The sequence below is a fragment of the Paralichthys olivaceus genome, chromosome 8 (assembly GCF_024713975.1).
Source record: "Paralichthys olivaceus isolate ysfri-2021 chromosome 8, ASM2471397v2, whole genome shotgun sequence".
NCBI lineage: Eukaryota > Metazoa > Chordata > Actinopteri > Pleuronectiformes > Paralichthyidae > Paralichthys > Paralichthys olivaceus.
The window spans coordinates 11,210,076-11,233,427 of NC_091100.1; the positions used below are offsets into that span (position 1 = coordinate 11,210,076).

Here is a 23,352-nt window from a genome sequence, read left to right on the forward strand (position 1 = left end):
CATGCAAATTTAATCATGCGCCCCCCAATGAAAGGGGTGTAGAGAGAGGTCCTCTTTAATGCTTGAATCACAGAGACTTTGTGAATCTATTTTCAGATTGAATTGGTCCCACGGTTTGACTGAGGCTGTTTGATGAAGCCTCTGATGGCTAAAAAATGGACACATGCTTGAGGAGGTCACATATGCCATAAATAAATATCAATAAAACTGAATTTCTCCTGTCCCCTGACCCCTGGTACCATGTAGTCTAAAAAACATTGACTCCCATATAAGAAAATGGAGGGGCCTACTGCAGGCATTCAGCATGCAGATCAGACATTTGCTCTAGTCTTCCTTGCAGCTTTTGCACACCTGAGATGTTTTACTCCAACTATCCACAGACCTCTGACATGGATTTCTCCTTCGATAAGGTGTCTTTTCTAATGTTTTACATGTTCATTATGGTGGCAAATGAGCAGATCAGCTTTACTGATGGCTTTGGATAATGACTTCATCCTTTACATGCCTGGTTGATCATCCACCTATCCTCAGCAGTCCTTCTGTCTCAATGACTGGTCAAAGTGAATGAAGAGGGCTGATTCTGGGAATTTCATATCCTTGTGTGCACACTTTATGATGACATTTGCTTCGGTGAGTGAGTGCTTATCGAACCCAGCTTCTGAGATGCAGTCTGCTGTGGGTCAAACAGATGGCTCACTGTTAACAGGACATGGCATGTGATTGGTTTTTGATTCTAATTGACATGGAAAGTGAAGGTGTCAGAAATAATGTTCCAGCTGATCCCAGGCTTCATTGGATGAGTAACTCCTCTGCAGAGCAGGTGATATTTGCACTTTCCCCTGCATATGATTGGCCTCAGTTCCGGTTGCGTCCGCTTGGTGTTTCGCTGCCCTCCTCAGGCCAGTGATTGCTACTGCTGGTGATGGGCTCTTCCCAAAAACATGAATTTGCTTGCGGTAATCCACCACATCTTTGTTGTGAGCATTATGTCAGTAAAACAAAAACTGTAGGGTAGGACGTCTCACCACAAAGCAGTAGAACCTCTAATGTATAGGCAGTCTCGCTCCAACAGGCACTCCGAATCCGGGGACCACTCCCATGAGGCTGTTGTTAGTATTTGTTGCAATAAGCAACAACTCATTCAGTGAGTTTCCATCGTACTGAGCACTGGAATCAAACAACATACGAATCTGGACTGGTTTCAGCAATAATAAACTTAGGGACTGCTGGTGTGAGCCCTGCATGTCCACTGTCAAGCATTTTTTCCTTTAACTTATCTTGCTATTGAGCAGTAGGTCTTCCAAAGATGCAGGTCTTCAAGACACTCACGATGTTTGCCTTGTGACCACCCACGATGCATACATGATGACCCACCCAATGACTTTAGCACATGTGGTGCGTTGCGACAGCCATTGTGTTGTTTACGAACCTTGTGGGCCCAAACATGGTCTCTTCTCCAATAGTGCCACAACATTAGTAGCTGGATACAGAGGTGATGTTTCATATTCTATTGAACCTTAAGTGATAGTGGTGGTATGGAGCTTCCTGTTTCAGGATCTCAGATCTGTTGTATGGGTGTAGGTAGTGGGATTTCCTTTTTTCATCTATAGAATCTACTGAGAATCATTTGGATCTTCTGCTAACTGTATCCACCATCCCTGCTCAGGTTTTGAGTGTGAGTTTCTGCCGTTCCCTTTATGCTAGACATGTCTTGAAACTCAGATTTAACCAATGAAACATTGCTCTGACCATCTTAAATAGCTTACATTTTTCTCTGTAGCTTATTTCAGTACACATTCAAAAGGCAAATCTTTGAACTTGATTTGCCCATGAAGTCTTCCCTATATATCTTGGTGCACCTGAATGTGACGTCTCACTGCTCCATGTCCTGTCTCGCTCTGCCATTCTCTGATAGAGGGAAAAACCTAGGATGTGACTATGGTGCAGAGAAGCAAGGAATTTAACACTTCATTTGAGATTTGAGTTTCACAGAATGTTGTTCCAGAGTTGAAGTACAGCAACAAACGTATACATTGTTGTCTTTTAATAATTAAAACCATCAAATCATCAATTTCTTGAACTCTGCATTTCTTTGGTGAGTTGTTTTTGTTATGCTACAGTCTGTCAGGATTTCCTGTTTTCTTTTGGACACTGATGGTAATATGCGTGTTTTACATAAATAAATAAATTAGATTGAACATCTCTTGTAAGAAGTGTAAAGCTGGGGTCCTTTCTCTCTTCCTCCTCCCTGTAGATGAACTCCTAAAGGACCTTTAAAGTGGAAAGACGTCACTGTGTTCTTGCTTGAGAAAACAGCCTGTCTTGGAGATAGAGTGGCAACTTCTCAACAGTGGGCTGCATTCCCCTTGCCGAGTCAAGGTGAGCTCGCCCTTGTAGTGTAGTGTAGTGTAGAGAAGTACCTAACTCTACAGGCAACATCCATTTCTTTCAGTAAGTCTGCCAGCTCTTGAAGTTTTCGACTGTCTGTGTCATGGACCTTGGGGAAGGTTCTTTATTTTGCTTAATACTGCTATTGCTTCCAGAGACCTAGATGTTGAAAATGTGAGATGGAAAAGGTTGTGTGTTGTAAGGAAGTTAACCGACCTCAACTCTATCCACTTGTGGAATGACTTAGGGCACCAGCTGTAAGGGCAACATCAGTGCATTTCCTCGCTAATGGTCTTGTAGCTGAATCAGAGGAAATCTCTGCCATCAAGTTCCAAATCTTGTGAAAAACCACCTCTGAAAAATGGAGGCTGTTATTGAAGCACATTCTTACCTCCACCTAGGAGGTTATGTTTTTATTGCTGTCTATCTGTCTGCAGGATACTCAAAAACTACTGAACCGACTTCCATTACAAATTGTGGAGGGGTGGGGTATGACCTGTCTTTTTTTCCACTTTCTTTAACAAAGCAATATAGGGCATTAGTCTTTGGTGGAGATATTTGCTCTGAGCATGCACCCTTCTAGTTTGTCCATGGTTTAGAATGAGATGTTCCGCTATCACACATGAGGATGTCATGTTTGGATGTCAACATACATTTGGCCACAGTACACAGTGGCATTCTTAAAATTCTAGGGCCACACAAGGACCCTCTTTGACTTTTTTTATTTCCACTGAATAAATTCCTTTGGTAGATTACACTCATCTTCCTAATTCTCTCTTGATGGATTTTCTACTTGCTTTTACCCCAAACACCCTCACCTCACCTCCTTCTGTCCCCCATTTCCCTCCCTCCCACTGTCTCAGTGAGCAGGTGCACAGTGACAGAGTCAGTGGACTGTGAAATCTCCACTCCTTGAGACACGTTTCATGCCTCTCCCATCCGAAATACACACACACACATTTATATACAGGCGCACACACTCACACACATTATGTTGTTTTTGTCCTATTTTCTTCAACCCCTTTCTTTCCTATCCCTTCATTGTCAGCCTTTTCTCTCAGCCTGTGTAGCCTTTGAGTCAACATTGTAACGTTCATGAATTCACTTAGAGGACGAAAAAACATTGAACTTGTGTGGAATGAAAAATCTATAGATCTATACTGAGTTTCATTAAGCAACAACAAGTGTGTGTGTGTGTGTGTGTGTGTGTGTGTGTGTGTGTGTGTGTGTGTGTGTGTGTGTGTGTGTGTGTGTGTGCGTGCGTGCGTGCGTGCGTGTGTGTGTGTGTGAGAGTACACTGTGTCTCTCCTGCATATGTCTCTGACCACATCTACATCTTTAATGTCTGAGACTGAATAATGTATGAAACCCCTGGGCTGGTAGACACACACACACACATGCACGCACACACACAGGACCTCTTTTAACTGCTTCCATTTGCACAAATGTCATAAAGCACAAGCTAACGGTAAGTGATAAAAGAATGACCACGTCTTCCACAGTTCCTGCACACCACCATCTTCATGACTACTTCATCATAACCTATATGAGAACACCTTGTTGATGTGAGGGAACAAAACATGGTTCAAAGTAAACCCGCACCTCCTGCTCTGCTAACCACAATGGTGTACCTACTACCAGTTTCCTGTTTACATTCTGCACACTTCCTGTTGGAGTGAACCCAGAACTCGAGTCAAAAAAATGTTCTTCGCTCCTATGTACCTGCGCGTGCTACTTCAGTTGATTATTTAGCGGCTCAGTTGCTCACACAGCATTGTACACTTTTGCGTGTGTCTGTGATGCAGCCATGCATACTTCATACTTCTTATTTGACTTTCAAATATCTGCCCCCTGTCATCTTTTCCACATGCCCACACACACACTTGTCTTTTCCACAGCCTCTTACGAAGATAAAGATGTGAAGCTGGGGTCAGGTTTGGTTTCTCTAGCAACTGTGCACAATACTATCCTGAACCCTGAGCCTCTCGGAAGGGCCAATAATTACATGAGTGGGGAAACATAAAGATGTTTTGATCCAGGGCAAGAGGGGTCAATGAATGGTTTGGTGAGTCGGAGGACAAAGTGAATCATATGCTATGTCAAACAGTCGCCAGGTTTCAAGGTGGTTGAATATCTGGGAGATTTTTACTTGACATCAAGGAAAATATTTTTGTTGAAAAATATTTATGTCCTCCAGTTGAGCTCCAGAGACTTGGAGAATCAGTTCCAAAGAGCAATAAAGGTCTTCCACAGGCTTAAGTTCACTCAGAATTTAAAAAAAATCTTGTAATTATTCACCCATTCAGAAAAAGCAACTCGTAATGTAGAACTTTCAGTTCAAATGTTGGTATGCCAAACCTGCACAGAAACCCCTGTAGTGTCCTTGTGAATCCAAGGAAGATTTTTCTCAGAATCTCAGAACACCGGAGGAGAAGGAATGCTTTTGGCTTGCATGTCCCAGAAAGGACAAACTTATAGGCAACCCACTTCACCCACCTCCACAAATCATCCAGAGTGGAGGGCCATTTGGGTGCATTTCTTATGGAAGCCATATTATCTTGTAGCATCAATTTACAGTCCTGAGATAACCTCTGCCAGGAATGTGAGCAAAACCCTTTCATGAGTTACTGTACAAAACAAGCCTCAGCAGCTCAGACGTGATAGTTCTAACAGAGAGAGGGACATGGCAAAAAAGGAAAGATACACACACACACACACAGGTTGTGGTCGACAACTGGATTATTTCCCATCTGAATTTACACTGATGACTTGAGATGGATTGATGGTGGCTTTTGGATTGTCTTTTTTGGTTTTGTTTGTTATTTATTTACATATTGTTATTGTTGACATACATACAAATGTATCTTACTTTCTGTTTCTTTGATCCTTTTTTGTGTCTTTTCTTTTTATAATGATTATTGTACTTGCAATGCAATTGTATTTTTTGTTAGTTGCCTCTGAGATTTTTTTTTGTCTGTCTGCTGTATTGGAAGGTGCTATATACATAACCATATTATTACTATTATATAATTTGCTTTCTTCGTTAGTTTGAATGCTGTTGTGTCATTTTGCCTTCCGCCTTTGGTGTTTTGTTGTCTTGTTTTTCTTTGCCCTCTTGTCGTCCTTTGTAACGGCTGCTTTTGAAAGTTTGTATACAGATAAAGTTATTATTATTATCAATATTATAATTATCTGTAAAACACTGCAGTTGTTTTTTACTGTTAACTGTTAAACTGTTGTTTATGAGAGTTAATCAGCAGTAAACACTTAAAGTGGCCTGATCACAGCCCACAGTGAACCATCAGCACCGCTTGTACCGCACCGAGCACAGGAGCAAAAAAAGAAAATAGAGCGCAGGGGGCGCGCACAGTGCCATGCGTGCTCCCGTTCTGTGCTGCGCACGGAGAGAGAGAGGGAGAGAGAGAGGGAGAGAGAGAGAGAGAGAGAGAGAGAGAGAGAGAGAGAGAGAGAGAGAGAGAGAGAGAGAGAGAGAGAGAGAGAGAGAGAGAGAGAGAGAGCGAGCGAGCGAGCGAGCGGGGGCTGCTATTACTAGTGACAGAAAGAGGCAGCGAGCACATCCAGTCTGGAGAGCAGCTGATGCGACAAGGTAAGAGGAGACAAACACTTTGGCGTCGTTATGTTGACGATCAGCTTTCATGGCTGATGTGATGCACATTCATCTGCCTTTGTTTCCAACGAGCCTCGATCCGCAGCCTGATCCGATGTCCTCTCTCCTGCTGTTGTGTGTCCGCAGATGCTGAGCATCGCCTTGCTGTGTGTGTGCGCCTTTGGACACGTCTGCGCTCGCTCCGACAGCGGCAATTTTTTGGATGATAAGTTGCTCGCCGGGAGATGGGATAAATTCCGGGATGTGAGTGATATATTTGTCCTGGCTCCTCGTATTATCCTCGCCTGTGCCCTCCTCATTATCTCATTTACACCCCCACCCTCTCCATTCCGCTCCCCCATAGCCACCCGCACTGGTTTGTGATCATGCGCTCCTCGTTTTCCCGTCGTGTCCAAGCGACGCGTCACGGGGTCCGTGGTGGTGTTTGTTGAATCGTCTCTGCTCCACTGAGACAGTAAACACTGGCTGCACCACCGACACATGGCACGATCCTCGCCCGCAGTTGTGCTTTCGCGATAGCGGCGATAGCCATAAGGCCTCTGCTGAAACACACACACAAGTGCACATCGCCTTGTCAGAGAGGCACCACTGAGTTTCTGAAAGGGGCCTAATTACAGGCAGGTACGGGGAGGGAGTGCGCAGCAGTGAGGCCTGGAAGTGCTCTTAGGTCCATGTGTTTTTGTGTGTGTAATATAGAGCCAATTTGGAATAAAGCAGCATATTAACAAGGGGTGAGAATCGGAGGGTAGTTCCCGATACATCGACACATGGCCCATGATAACATCACGATACAGCGATTCTGTGATTATCGATACATTGCAAGTCAATCACATTACGAAACATCACGATATCTGTCTTACTAAGGAGGATCACAAAATTATCCTTAAGTTAAAGGTTTTGAGTATTCCCTGCAATGAGGTGTCAGTTTGACACACACTGAGATTAAACAATTTTAAAAAGTGCTTTAATTGTTATCTTAGTGCCTTTTTACCAAAAACACAGTAACTTGTCAATGTCCACATGTGTTATCATTCCAACAACCACCCAACTGACAAAGGCCCAAACTATATTTATATGTAATAATTTTTACTGAAATAAATGTTAAATGATGTTATGCTGTGACAATTGTATCTCATGTGTTAGGACTATATATTACTGTATAAATTATTGTCCCACCCCTAACATTAACACAGGGATACAAAGATGATAGATTAGAGCAGGTCCAGCGTGTCCCAGGAGACAATTAATTAACGTTATAAGGTATCTCTGTGCACATCTATATTTCCCTCTCTAAATGCATGCAGCAGTGATTGTGTTTGAAGCAATGCTTCTGATTATATGCTACTGGCGAGTGTGTTCACTGGCGGACTTCAACAAGGTGCTGTCAGCCACCATTAGCCTGACATGTTTATATAAGGCCACTTAGTGCAGTAATGCTGCCGCTGATTGTCACGGCGTATCCCATACAGCCTCTGATCATGCAGTCAAGCTGCCAGGTTGCTGCAAAGAATTATTTTACCCCTGCTTCCCAGTGTCATATAGAAGCCTTTCATGCATTAAACATCAATCTTTCAGTAGGAAAATTGTGGATATCAACTGTAGACCACAGATAAAAGGCAGGAAATCAGTGCTGTTGTTTGAGAGGGAGTTAATGTCATATATTACAAAAAAAATTTGCACAATACAAGATGAATAGTGAATTGGTTTGAAGTGGTGTATCTGATTGAGGAATGTCTAGCCTCGCTAACCACAGAGTGAAAAGGTTCACACAACCAAAAGTGATATTCGGAGTCATTCGTACGCACACAATTCCAGTGTGCACGTACATGCACTTGTGCACATAAACAATGAGAACGACTGTCAAGAAGTGTTGCAAAAACAAAAGAGTTAAAATAATGCACTAGAGGAAATACTTGATTTGGTGAGTGGTTTTAGCTCCAGTGTAGATTTTAGACGTCGATATATTTGATGTGTGTGTGTGAGAGAGAGAGTCACTTTTTCTGCTGGTCTCACTTAAAGTGAAGGAACCCATCAGCTCAGGTGAACCCATGTGATACACCTCAGGTCCAACTATTGGCTTTGGATTATTCAAATAGGATGTCAGGGCCATGTGCGAGTGAGAAAATGTGATTGGCCATGTGTTGCGCTATTTAAGATGAGCTGAAGAGATATATTGAGAAAGAGACAGAGAGGGAGAAAGGACATTCAGCTTATTCAGAATGAATTAATGAGAGAGAGAGAGAGAGAAATTGACTGGCATAGAGTTGTGGTTTTTCACATCTGTGTTTTAACCTTGAGACTCAGGCATTTGAGGTGCAGCACAAAAGCTTTATGTTCTCTGTATCTATGTGTGTGCACCTTTCATTTCCTGTCTTAGCGCTTTCCCAGATCGTCACTGTGCAACTGTCTGTTTTTGTATTCCTTCACAAAGAGAGCAAATTAGCAAATGGTATGTTTACCGCACACCTCCAGAGCCACTTAGTGCTTTACAATCAAAGAATAAAAAGCTACACAGGACTGAGAATTGAATCACTCTTTCCATTACCTGCTGTAGTTAGGAGTGATCTGATTCATACAGTCATGCATAAGAGAACTCATGCTGTCACAGTGTTGCCACGTACTGTATAGAGGTCACTGCTCTATAAAAAAAAATTTTGCTATTGATTGATATGACATGTGCTGCGCAGCCTGTGAACACGCCATGTAAACTGAACTTTATTGATACGTTTTATATTTTGTCATTTATATTTGTTTTTCAAGTAGAAAAGTAGAAAAAGATCGACCTGCTTGGTTTGAACTTTGGCACGTGTTAGTTAACTGAAATGTCATGAGTTCAAAGTTAGCATGGTTTAGATTTCAGCATTTACTAAGTGGTATGCATGCGTAGCTAACTGAGCCCACAAAGCTAACATTAACTTGCTAATTTACTACCACACTAGTTAGCATTAGCGTCATCAATGCATCTGGCACTGATGTAAACTTTCAACTCTTAACTTCAAGAACAGTCATAATGTGATTATTTATCATGCCAAATTTCTAGCTACAGATAATTTGGAATCTTAAGCTGCTAGCTGTATCTTTTGATCCTCCAAAAAGGACAGTATAGTCATAGTTAAACATTTACTTTTCTGAACCAAATACACCTGCTTATTCAAACTGAAGTACTGGTATTTTATGCCAAACCGAGTTTTAGTGTGATTTTAATTTCACATTTCAGGCATGTAGGCCACTGTGGCTTTCATCTCTCAGCAAGAGCCAGAAGTGGGTCTCCTGCTAAGTGCACTAGATAGCATCTTTGCCACTGATGTGCTGTAAGTTGTGTGAGGATTGCTGGAGAGGCCTGGGGCCGTCTTTGCTCTGCTGGTGCCAGCCGGGTGCCATCTCACTTTTTTAGACATTCTGCTCTGCTTGCTGGACCTTGGCTCGCTTACAGCCCTGGCGCAGAGTGAAGAGATAAGCTTTGGATGGGAAGACAGGTTTCACAATGAAAGGAAAAACACAATGAATGATGAGTAATAATGTGCAATGACATGGATAGTGCTTAATTGTATATGAGTAAATGAACTGCTTGGCCAGGTCATCATCATTAGAGCAGATTTCATCATCTCCTCTCTGTGTTTGTGTGTGTTTTTACCGTGCATGTCTGTCATGTGTTGTTTGTGTTGTGGAGGGTGAATGATGTAGGCAAGGTAGAGAGCTTCAGGCCTTTTCCACTTCAAAGCACCTCGGTGTGGATTTGTGTGTTTGTGCATGCATGCATGCATGCGACAAGCTTGAGCAAGACAAGCAGAGCCAGTACAGTGAAAACATGCACATATTTCTTAAGCCAGGCGGAGGCAGCGAGGAAGCCAGGAGAAGGGAAGGAAGTCATTAGGACACAATTAAGATGGAGAAAATCTGATCTGTGAAAATGTGAAGTAAAGGTGAGAAAAGTGGCTGTCGGAAACAGCACATTCATGAGGACTCGCTTCTATTATGCAGCTGAAATCACACAAAATCAATATGCACACAAGCAAATTAGGATGTTAGCCAACAGAGCTGAATACATGCACGGTTGTGTGTGTGTGTGCATTGTGTGCACAAGAGGGGAAAAGTCTAGCTGAGAAGAAGGGAGAGGAATGGAGGTGGAAAGAGATGGAGAGATAAATTGAAAAGTTGCTATTTTTAGCACGCACTCGGGAGGCCATTAGACCTATTGTTGAATTTTAGGTCCTCTGTGGGTTTTTTGGAAAAGTGGCTGGCATGGTTGCATGTGCAGTGAAGTGCACTTCCAGTTATTTGATGTTTTGTAGTGCTGACAGATTCAGTTTGTTTGTTTGTTTGGATAACTCTGCGCGTGCGTGTGTCTCTGTGTGTTGCATCCATTAAGGAATCAGACCGCAAGTACTTTTGTTGTCTTGACTGGTCTGGAGGGCCTGGCCCCATTAATGCAGTGCTCTCATTATTCAGTCTCCACAGTCTGCAGTGCTACAGGGGAACCATCCTGAACAGAAACTGAAGCCGTTTTCAGACATGAACTCCGAAAAGCGAGTTTCACATATGAAGAACTCAGTGGGAGATTGTTCAGGTCAGACGCATTTAGGCCGGATAGGACGTACGGTACTGCTGCAGAAATTCTTTGTTTACAGCAGATTGACACCAACATCATCTCTTATCGCCAATAGATATTGAATCATCTTGTCGACATCTTCTTTAGTGTCTTCTAGATGTATGGCACCTCGTTATCATCTTGAGATATTTGCATACTTTTTTTTTTTTTTTTTTTTGCGTTTTTGAAACGTCATCAACTTGCCCACTTTGCACGCCCACATTTGGGGCTGGCATGAAAAGTTCCAAAAAACATCCAGAGCAACTGACTCAGACGTTTGCGTTCTTACATACAGCTCCTCCAGATTATATGAGGAAAATGTCCATGGTTCAGTGCAGGTCTTACAGCATCTTAAAGTACCTCTCTATTTGGCTTTACAAAATATGAAAACAAGTTGTGACCAAATATTCTCCTTGTGTAGATATTGTAGAATTTAATGAGTGAGTAGTTCTAAATGTGGCAAAACCAAGGTTGAATTTTCTTACATGTGCCTTCATTGAAGTGGAAGTCAGAGAGAAAGAAGTGAAACAATGAGTAATGAAGAGTCTGTAGAGAAGGTACAGAGGATCAGAGAGGACGATCAATGAAGGACAAGATGGAGAAATTAATTAGAGCCGAGAAAAGCAAGAGTTGACCCTTTTCACCTTAGAGAGCACAAGGAAGAGAGAGAAAGAGAGAGAGAGACGCCCTGACACTGGAAGTTTAAAGCTTTTAGAAAAATAACTCGGCACTTGTGGTAAACACTATCATTTATATGCACAGTATTCTGGGTTTGGGACATACAGATGAGTAACAGTGTGAGGATACACATTCTCTGAAGTTCCCACGAGAGAATACGGCAGGAGTGGTCACATTATTGACGTTTCTAACAGGTGACGGACCAAAACTAAATTAAAAAACGCAAAAAGAATAAAGACATCTCTGATGAAAAGAAGAAGCCACACATTTAGAAGACACCAGAGGAAAAGTCAACTTGCAAATGGCGAGACTTGTGAGGTTTTGGCGATGAAGAACAATGCTGGTGTCGAAAAACATGTGATGTCATGTCTGAAGTCTGTGAATTCCACCAAAGAGAACATCATTCTTCCAAAAGTGTTTCTCAGATTTGTTGTTTTGATGGTGGGGAAAGTTTTTGGGGGGTTTCATTAACATCCACTGGTCCCTTGTGGTTGGGGGCATGGTCGTCCTGGATGAGACCACAAATATGACAAATAGTAAAAAAATTATCACTCAGAACTTATTATATTATATTGTATTATATTGAATTATATTGATCTACAGTGATCCTTCACTCTAAAGGGACCTGAACCCTGTCAACAAAAAGCCCCCCCACAGACCAACAGAGCCATAGGATCCCCTCACTGTAGAGGTCAGGGATCCAGTTATCTCTTGTTATATGCAACCCGTGCACATGCCCACGTGTTGAGAATATGGTAAAGGGTGACTCATCTGACTGTATCACTTTTTTCATCTCTGCAGAGCAGTGCCTGTAGTTTTTACAACACTGAACTCTCAAATGCGATTTCATCTTTGCACACTGAGGGGTTGATGTACTGAGACCATGTTTTTATATCCCTCTTTGTGTGAATTTAAACTGTTTGTATTCACTGCAACAAAATCACTTTGTGTATTAGCTCCTGTAATGAACTTGCACTAATGAACGAGCGTCACAGTCGTCTAATGTGTTCTGTTTAGCACCCTATCGACTGACGTCTTTCCCATGGATATTAAAGGAGATGCTACTTTTCGTAAAAACCAGCTCTGGCCATCCGTGCCCCAATAGTGAACCCTGTTTCAAAGTCATTGAGATTTCCTCCTCAGTCAGAATCAACTGAGCCAGCTCAGCATTTTTACACATTGCCACAGAGAGAGACGGGATGCTAATTGCACACATAAAGACTCATGTTTATCTAAAGCTCCACTTTAAGACCTGCAGATTCAGCTCAGGCTGCTGAGTGGAGGGTTTTTACTGTGAAAAGATAATGTGCAGCCTTTCTCATGAGGCAGCATGTGCATCGATAAAGTTGTAACAAATTTCCTCACTGCAGTTTTCTATTGAAATCTGTAGGATTCAATTGCACTGATACAATAAAGGAAATTTGATTAATTTCTTTTGGTTCAGCAACAGTTAATATGAAACGTTTAAGTCAAACTGCAGAATCTGCAAACAAAGAAAAACCACATGCATCAGTCAGGAAATGTCTGTTGTTGTGTCTATTTCCTCAGCGGGTGACAGGAAATGCAATCTCACAAACAAGAGATGCAGATGGTCTCAAGGTGTAAATGTATTTCAGCTTTCTGAAAAAAAAACACTTCAAGGTGTTAGTTTCTCTCTTGTAAAATAAATGATATGACTGTTTTTGGGTGACTACACTAATATTGGTTTTAATATCACATTTATCACTAAATTAATTAATATAAATGTACATTTATAGGTTGAACATGGCTTCCAGCTAGTGTTTTAAAGCTTTTGACCTTGCAGGTCCAACTTTTTTAAGTTGAGTCAACCATTCAGTTATTCAATCTGAGTGTCATGATGTTTCTATAAATCTACAACACACAGCTTTAATAAAACACATGCGTCTCTGTGCAGACACACTGTGGGATTTATGCTGATAAGCTTTTTTTCACCCTGCAGTTTCCCTGCCTTCCTATATTTGTTCTGGCATATAGGACTGAATGATTCAACACACAAACACACGCGCAGAGTCAAAGCAAACATGAGAGAAAGAAAGGGATCATTTTTTCTATGACGTAAAATAAATAATTTGGTGCCAATAGCACTTTCAACCAGCACTGTGATAATATTAATCCACTTGTAAAGCATTCGAAAAGTATTTGTATCTAATTTCAAATCCAACTTTAGACAATGTTATCATACTGTTGACTATTTCGGTTTCTGAGAAAAATGACTTGTTTTGTCATGTTGATATTTATCGATTTCGGTTCAACCTTCTTTAACCATTTCTTTCTAAAGTTATTTATTCAGACTGTGTGGAAAAATATCAGTTGATCATTTTAGGTCAGAGCCCAGGACAAAAGAAACAGTGTCCACAAGGTTAACCAAGGTTCCAGTAGGACCTGGGGTTACAGTCAGGATGTTTGGTATTGGTCAGGTTAGGTTTCCAGAGAATGACACTATGTGTGTTTCTGTGTGTGTGAGTAAAGGTGAAAACCTTACAACATAACAGATGAACAAATGAGTAGGCCCTCAGGTTTTATCATGTGACAGAGTGATTGAAGCAACGCTCCAGTGTTCTGTATACATAGTTTTCTTTCCTGGGTCTTAATGGACAAGTTGAGACATTAAACACTCCCTGAAATCAGGCAAAACACAAAGAGGAAAAGATGGGTGTGTCTGCATCTTGTCATTTTTCTTGGCTAATCACTCACTCACCTCAACACATCTGTATAACTGACTGATTCACTTTGTAGTTTAACAGTTCACTTTCAAACCAGTGAGGAAATGCAGAGAAACAGCTTTTTACTGAAAATAATAATCCTGATTAAATGTGTAACTTCATATTTAATCATACACTCACTGAACATTAGGTGTGCATCGGTCTCCAAAGACATTTAACAACCTATGTTGTGTCAATCACCTGTAAAGAATTTGAGCTGCATCTGTTTGCATTTGATTTGTTTGAAAAGATGCTTTATAATATGGTTGGTTAGTTGATGAGTTGGTTGTTTAGTCGGATGGGTAGTTGGTTCGATGGTTGGTTGGTTGATTAGTTGGTTATTTGTTTGATTGATTAGTTGGTTGGTTGGATGAGTAGTTGGTTGGTGGGTTGTTTGTTTATTTGATTGGTTGGTTGAGTAGTTGGTTAGTTAGTTGATTGATCGAATCACTTATCCTCACTATGAAACAATTGCTTTGAGCTTCTCATGACTTTGGATGATAGAAGTTGTCAGCTAAACATGAGTTGTTTTTGGTGTTGTTGAAGAAATGAGTCAATCAGATGATCTCGCAGTAAATTAGCTTCCAGAGAGTCAGGTTTTACTGCCTGATCATAATTTACATCTAAAAGTCAAACGAAGCCTGACAGTAGATAGTACTCACACTAAAAGCCTCATCCCCTCACTTATCTGTAAGTCACTCAACACATCCATTTCTTTTTTAAAAGCCTGTCATCGTCAGTAATTGAAATCCACTTTAAATTGTGTTTTTACAACCTAAAGCTGAAAGCATAGTAACATTTTCAATTATTCAGCTGTTAAGATAACGTCCCTGTGATGTGTGTTTATCATGTATGGTATAGACACCATTTTATTTAGTGGCATAAGGGGATAAGCAGCACATACACACTCACACATAAAGAGACACAGGCACGTTTTTGCACATGATGGGAGAGAACTGCTGTCAACACATCACCATTATCTCGACTAAATATATTCACGCTTCATGCGTTTGTAATTCATAGTGTGTTGTGTCTTCCATGTTTATTTCCTTTCTGCAGTTTCCACTTGAGTAAAAATATTTATCTAATGGAAATGATTTTCTCTGTCTCTGCAATGCTTTCTCCTAAAGGAAGTGGAGGTTTGTGTGACTGCTTCATAGTTTTCTACCTGTCATATATTATTTAATGTAAATGTCTTGTGAATGGTGTTTTTCATTATATCATGTGTTGGTTAACCTTGTTTCAGGAGCCTGGAATGTGGACTCCAACCAAGTCCTTCGATCAAGGTGGGTGTGAGCGAGAGAGCTGGAGGGACACACACACACACATACACGCACTTAAGCATCATTTCATAAATAAAATGGAATGATGAGACACGATCACAAGTTTGGTTTGCTTTATGCCAGATCTTAAATTTGTGTATAAAGTTTAGATAATAACATGTTTCTTAAGTCAAAACAAAAACACTGATAAACCGTCATGGCGATGAAGTGACAGTGATCATGATTTTAAAGAATAAAAACACATTCAATTAAGGAGGAAGAGATGAGCCACACTTATCACCACCAAGTGTGAATTATTGAGAAAATATTTCAGATAACTTGTATGTGTGTATTAGTGTCTTATATTTTGTATGAATGAATTATTTTCACGGCGCTAACCCGCTGATCTATGCATCAAAAATCTACTTCAAAACATAACAGGATGGTTTTATATTCAATTAATCAACTTCACGTACCATTGTATTGCTGACAGTGATAAGCTCTCACACACACACACACCCAGGCACACCAGGACATGAACATATTCACTCTCACTCATCACGGTATCCTCAAACACACTCACATGTGTCCCCACTCAGACACGCGCACAAGCACCCACACACACACACACACACACACAAACAGACATGTCAGGGAAACAATAGCATTAGATGTTGGAGGATGGAGGCAGGATAATCTAGCAAAGCTGCTCAGGGATTACAGTAAGGTTCTTTAGAGCAGAGGTCATTCACAAACCGTTCTGGGATCAGCTGAGGGCCTCGGATCTGGCTGCCAGGTGCCCGCTCCGAGCACTGATGTGGGGTCAGAAGCACCAGGCTCGTCGCTGACAACAAAGATCACATTCTTCTGCCTCAGACACAGATCTAAAATCAGCTCTTAACTTAAAAGCCATGTACGGCTCACGGCTGCAGGGTCTGATGCCAGATCAGTTCAAGGGATCTCAGCAGGAGCACAAATGAGATCGACACGTAGCGCAGGCTGATGTGAGGTCATAAGACGCCTCTGTAACCAGTTCCATCTGTTTTTAGCTCTAAAGATACTTAGCGGTATTATGGCTTTGAGTTTGGCGTGAGAGGGACATTGTATACTGTAAGCAACTGTGGCTGGAAGTCACACACACACACACACACACACACACACATAAATCTCTTAACACCTACCCAGCAAGCTTGGATCTGTACAGATGGGAGAAAACTCATGGTCTAACTAGGATTCATTGATCTTGAATTTCAAAGAACAAAAAAACAGAAAATGTAACCTGGGGATATTTTTCTCTGTCTTAATGCTCGTGGGCTTAATTTTTCTAGGAAGCTGAAAGAGAATGGCTGTGTTCGGCTCACACGCACATGCACAGTACACATGCATACAATATGGATGCTTTGTGTTCTTTAGGCCTTGATCCAGCGAAGGACCCCTGTCTGAAAATCAAATGCAGTCGCCACAAGGTGTGTGTGGCAGAGGATTATAAAACGGCCACTTGTGTCAGCCAGAGGAGAGTTAGGTAAGAACATGATCATTCACACACACACACACACACACACACACACACAAACACACACACATGCACACTTGCTCTTTTGATCAGCCCAATGCTTCAAAGCCGTGCGTCACATTTGCATTCAGATGCTTCTGTGACGAATCCTCAAATGAAAGACGAATGACATCGGATTAGGAGAAATCAAATCTAGTAATTTCTTTCTCCTCCTGCTTGTTTTCTTTTTTCTATGTTTGCAGCTGGTCCACTGGTCGCCCAGCTCTGCTGTGTGACATTAATGTTTAGTCCAATTACCCTGGCACTGGCAACAACTTGCAACGGACACAAAGTCCTGCCAAGTGATATGAATGGACTTTGTATGTGTGTGTTTCTGTCTGGGATACTGCAGACTGGACAGAGGACAGCAACGCCACACTGACCCCATTTCCCTATTCTTAGCAACCAACACAATTATGATTATGCGCTGCAAACACATCACAAAGTAATCACATGTAAATCCCACATCCTTGTCTCATTTCTGAAACTGATGTAAGAACACGAAGATGAAACGCAAACACAAAACACAAGCTTTCGATGAAGCTGGAGGAAGAAGCGTTCCATTATGAGGAAGGATTCAAATGACATGTGATGTTAAGTGTGCTACAAATCAGTTTTTTTTTTAATCTAGTTTTAAAGATGCCAATTTGTACCAGAGTCCGGGGTCAAAGTGCAAACCCTGCCCCGTGGTTCATCCTTCGCCCGTCTGTGGAACTGATGGACACACCTACTCCACCAAGGTACCCGCACACAGATGCTCACTCAGTCACATCATCGCTCACCCACATTAAAAACATCTGAGTACATCCTAGACGCGTTTTCATTTCCTCTTGTTGAGACACACATCCTCAATTTATTTTCTGCCTCCGTCTCTCAGTGTAAGTTAGACTACCAGGCGTGCATCACAGGAAAGAAGATCGCTGTCAAGTGCTCCGGCATGTGTCCCTGCCCCTCTCAGCCTGAGCAGAGCTCTGCAGAGAAGAAAGGTACGTGTTTCTGCACACATGACACATGCACTGTGCAGCTTTTTGCAAAAGTGAATTCTTCCGTCAGTGGTGTCCAAGCCCCTTCCCAACAAGCTAAATCTCTTCTGCTCTACTGAAGTGTCTTTAAGCATGGGTTACAGGTTTCAGGGCCGTTAAACATCCATCAGTAGAACTCACCCAAATGCATCCTCACTACCTCCTGAGATCTGATCACAATAACCACTTTCGAAGGAGTATGTGGCCACATTCTTTTTATGTGATGGAAATGCAAAAAAGAAATGTATGTAGAGCGGGGAAGTGAGATCTGATCACAAGTGCATTTTAACACCGGGTGTGAACAGGATCTGAGTTCTCATGTCTGTGAGGGACTAAGGATCATTAATGACTGGTGCCGTTACTCCTCAGTGTGCAGTGAGTCGGACCTGAAGGAGGTGGTGAGTCGTCTGAGAGACTGGTTCAGAGTTCTGCACGAGAACGGCAACCACAAGAGAGTCAAGATCCAGAAGCCGGAAAAGAACAGTGAGTCACATGTCACCAGCAGAGTCGGATTATCTTAATGGTAATGATAATTAAGGGCACATTACGTATATTTGTCCTCTTTTCTTTCTGCAGAGTTTGAGGTCGGGGCGTCACCTATTTGTAAGGACCCTCTGGGCTGGATGTTCTCCCGCTTGGACACAAACTTTGACCTCCAGCTCGACCAACCAGAGATCAAGAGCCTGTACCTGGACAGGAACGAGCCGTGCTCTGAGGTGTTCTTTAGATCCTGCGATACACATGCAGACAAAGTCATAACCAGCTCCGAGTGGTGCACGTGCTTCCAGAGGTACACAGGTACGGAATCTGCACACACTCACATGCAAATACAAAACACTGACAATGCATTTGTGCCAGGACATGTACAAGCCTTGCAAACACAGATGTCATGTCTGTATATTGTGATAAACGACAATGAAAGGGAAATTGTGATTTCATACAACAGTTGGTTCTTAGTTGTTCTTTTTGATATAATTAAAAAGGCAAACATTAAACATGAGGTGACAGTTAAATGTATTTAGAAAGCTAGCCAAACCTTATTTGGAAAAGAAAAAAACCAACAGAAATGATTATCATCTATTTACTGATCCATTATTAACATCTAAAAAATCACAGTTTAGAGACTGACTCTGGTTTCACTTCGGCCTATTATGGCCATTCACTGTTTTGCAGACAATGGAACATTTTGATCAACACTTTTGCATCCACGTAAAGTGCTTTAGACAATTTGTCTTAAGTTCCAGCTCGTTTACAACCTGTCATTCTTCAATTTACTAATGTCCCTGTTTTCCCTGATCTCAGCCTTTACTGTTAGCCCAGTGGTATCAAGGTCAGGGCTCGAAATTCTTCAGAAGCTGCAGGAACTGTGACGTTGTGACTAGACTGTCTCATTTAAAAAGGATCCACCGGCTGGATCCTCTCCTCCTATCCCATGATTCATAGCACTTCAGTGACAAACTGTCAGCTAAAGGGAAACCAAGGGGCATTGAAACTTTCTCATCATCTTCAACTGTGGCTCTGTTGCTAGGCAACAGCGATAAGGGCGGGACAATCTGGTGACGCAGATCACGGAGATCCTGTGTAGACCAGTCTGTCTAATTTCGATTCCTCCTTTGTGGGTCATGCAGACCACTTCCTCTGAATTGGGACACAGCTATAGAACTGAGGAGACATTTCTCAGCCAATCACATTCATTCATATTCTTCTTTGACGTGTACAGAATACACTACTGCAACCTGTCAAATGCGATGTCATATAATTCAAGACAATACACCGTATTAAAGGGCTTTTGAATGAGACCAAGGATGCAGGATTTTTTTTGGTTGTACAGAAACAGTTTTTAGTGATGAGTCACTGAGTTTGCAGTTAGGACAGAAAGACAGCAGAATAAAAAAAACTCCATGACGACAGCACAAAGGTCAAAGGTCGGAGGTGTTCACAGAACAACAGACTTCTGCAGAGTGTCCTGTCTCTTCTTTTCAGATTCTCCTTGTAAAGCAGAGCTGTCCACTATCAACAAAAAGCAAGCGGGGAAGAAGCTTCTCGGTGAGACACACACACACACACACGCACACACACGCACACGCACGCATGCACGCAAATGAGTGTTGCCTTGCGTCATCCTGTGTGTGTGTGTGTCCCTGTGCTTTGCATGTGTAGGTCAGTATCTGCCGTCCTGCGATGAGGATGGTTACTACAGGTCCCACCAGTGTCACAGCAGCAGCGGACAGTGCTGGTGTGTGGATCGCTATGGCAACGAGGCGGCGGGTTCACGCACCCATGGCCCTGCAGACTGCGGTAGGCAAAACACTGGGGAGAAGACAGAGCAGGATTGATGTGTTTGTGCAAGAGAACAATGAGATGCGGCGGGTTTTGCAGTTAAAACGTCACGTAGGAAATCAATTATAGATAATAGAGATACTAAATGATCTTTTTTGTTTTGTATGAAATCTGTCAATTTCCCAAAACTTTCCTTCAGTTGTAAGATTTAGTTTTAATCTGTCTCCAGGCGTGATTCTGGAGTCCTCTGGAGACCTCGGCAGTGGAGACTCGCTCTTCACAGACGACGACGAGGATTCGTTTGTCCTCAATGACCAGGCTGGAATGGACGATGAGGACGATGAAGACGAGGAAGATGACGACGAAGAATATCTGTCGTAATTAAAAAAACAAACAAAACCGAAAACAAAAAAAAGAGAAATCTGTTTCTTTTTGTTTGTTTGTTTGTTTTTTTGTCAAACTGCACGTTTCTAGGTGACTCCCCCAGGCAGATACTTAACCGTACTAACAGCCTATGGACTACTCTCTGTGTATCGTTTGTTCATAAGTTAAAAAAGAAAAAACAATATTTCTGGCAAATGTTAAAGATTTTTTTCCTCTTGTCTTAAGTATAAATTTGTTTGGCTAACGGCACTTGTTCACTTGTGTGTCAGCCGACCTGAGATAAAGACGAGGACTATTCGACAACCACTCCAGTGCTTTGGATTTGGTCATTTGTGCAAAGACTTATCCCGTCATTGGACGATCCATGTACTCTAGTGTGTCCGTCTTTGTGCAGCACTCAGACGCCCGAGTGTGTTGACACCTGAGGCACAATGTTATAGAGATTTCCTCCCTTCTTCATCCCTTCATCCTCCCCCTCCACCCGTTTTCTCCTTATCAAATGTTCCTGTGTATAGGTGGGATGTTGATGATGTAGATAAGAGAATATTGCACTCTTTAGGTTTCTTTTGATCTTGATTTGTAACTGTGACTGTAACTGTGTGGAAAAAAAAAACAAGATAAGAGTTAGACATGCTTCATTAGGAGAAATAAGGCAAGAAAAAAAAACGGAGTGAGTTGGATAACAATCAGAACGGACATGCGAGCTGTTTTCACCGAGGCACAAATCAAGTCAAATCATCTCAAAGCTCTCAGCAACAAGGACAGACAAATTACTGCGTGGTCGGTGGTGTTGGGGGGGGGAGGCGGGAAATTTCGTTATTATCTATTTTTCTAATCCACCGTCGGATGAAAACAGAAGATGAAACAGATTTGTCGCTGTACGTCTCATGCTGTGCGACATCGTAGAAACCAGAGGCTAAAACTCGAAATCAGAGCGAGGCTCGAGGTCGGAAAAATTCCCCAGAGCTGGAGCGCAGATAAAACTAAACTTACATCGTCCTAAACTGCTTAAGCCAGAAATCTGTGTGATGAAAATGTCGAGTGACTTTTAATGCGTCAGTGAAAGGAGGCGTCTCAAAGGAAGCGTTGTCAGAAGAAGACACAGTGGTTTGTTTTTCTTTTTCCATTTTCAGAGACTTTAATTTGATTTGAGCACACGGTGACAGAACAAATCTCTTTGCACAGAAATATAAACCACACAGCCGTGCGGACCTATTGATGGCGTCTGGCTGGGGGATAAAGGGTGAGGTGTGCCTTGTACTGGTGAGGACAGATGGCGGTAATAGTTGGGAGAAGCATGCTTACCGGACCGACTTAGGCTCCGTCATTACACTGCATATAGGAGTGGCTTTACTGTTAAGCTCAGATAATGTTGGTATGGCTCGTGTTTTGGGTCTCTCTCTTATTACGGTGTCACATACAGGCCATATTTCAGATCGTTTGAGTTCTTAGCTAGAATGTAAAGAAGCACAGAGATAACTAGCAGTTAAGTCAACACTTAGATTCTGCTGGATTTCAACATGTTTTATATATTAGTACACCGGCTAGAGGACGCTTTGGTTAAGACAGCTTTATATGAAAAAAGAAAAAATTCATCCGAACAGTGTTTTTGCTTTTACTCTGTTTAAAAAAAAAAGAAGCCTGATTTGTTCCTGATCTGCTCTAACTGCGTATAGTGTATATCTGCCAGGGTTGAAAACAGGAACCAATCCCGGATTTATGTATTCTTAATAAAGTGACGCAGACCTGGGACCTGCTGTATCTATATTTTCAATTCCTTAAACTGCTGTCTCGCTTCATTTTGAATCAGAATTCGTTTTGAAATTCCATGTTAAGAGCTGAAAAGTGCCATTTAATTGTCCTTTAGCATCCTCATTATATTATTATTATTAGCATTATTATTGTTGTTGATGCATCTGTTGCTCCCCTCATTCCTTTTAACTTGGAATTTCAATTCACTTTACGGACTGGAGAAACGTGCAGTCCTAAAGTGTTGCTGTTACATGAGTGTAATGACATGCAAATCATCCCAATGACCTCAGACACTGTAGCCACTCTCAACCAATCACACACTGTCGTCACAGCTCTGATAGTGTTCCAAGGTTATGATACAGATGCATTTTTTTACAGTGTATGTATGATTTGCTGAAATAAAGGCTATATTGACCAATGCTTGCTTGGCTGTGTCGTCACGTGTGTTGTATATCGTTATATTACTATATTTTATGGTCCATATCCATTGCTCCAGATGTGTTTATAATCAGGAAAAGACCGAATATTCAGACTTTGTTGTGCAATTAGAGTCGAGGCACGTACTTGTCGTCCATTTTAAGGTGAACATCTATCTGAGGTGTGTAATTAGTTCTTGAGATTAAATGGCACCTCATCTGCCATAAGTTGAAGTTGGAAGTAGATTTGAAAGGACAGGAAGCCGACAGTGGTCAGGAGTGACAAACTCTCAAACGCTTGTTTGCAGCCAGTGGTTTCTGTGTGCAGGAACATTACTGCATAATGTAGGAGGTGAACAGGTGAATATTTTATGAGTCACTGTCACACCGACCCCGTACAACACATGTGCATGCTCACACGCACACGCACATACACAAATAAAAGCATATGTACAGAAAAACACGCGTACTAAATAAATTAGTGCAGCAAAAGAGCCACATTCACTGGCCTGGAAAAGTTCTGTTTTGCTTTTCTTTTTTATGTCCAATTCAATGTAAGCAGATCAGAGGAACTCACACAACATGGAAGTGTGTGTGTTGGCAAAACAGACCTGCAGCAGCACCAGATAGGGAAGTAACTGGGAAAATATCAAATCCTCCCCTTATATGTGCTGACCAT

General features: G+C 41.8%; 1 protein-coding gene across 1 annotated transcript; it reads left to right on the forward strand.

The window, feature by feature from the left end:
• The first annotated feature begins 5,839 nt into the window (after positions 1-5,839).
• On the forward strand, positions 5,840-22,675 carry spock3 (SPARC (osteonectin), cwcv and kazal like domains proteoglycan 3). Its single transcript, XM_020100505.2, has 11 exons — positions 5,840-5,995; positions 6,143-6,259; positions 15,252-15,291; positions 16,681-16,789; positions 17,451-17,559; positions 17,697-17,805; positions 18,211-18,324; positions 18,418-18,639; positions 19,825-19,887; positions 20,002-20,139; positions 20,351-22,675. Exons 2-11 carry the CDS (start codon positions 6,143-6,145, stop codon positions 20,500-20,502), a joined length of 1,173 nt encoding a protein of 390 aa, XP_019956064.1. The 5' UTR covers positions 5,840-5,995; the 3' UTR covers positions 20,503-22,675.
• The last annotated feature ends 677 nt before the right edge of the window (positions 22,676-23,352 follow it).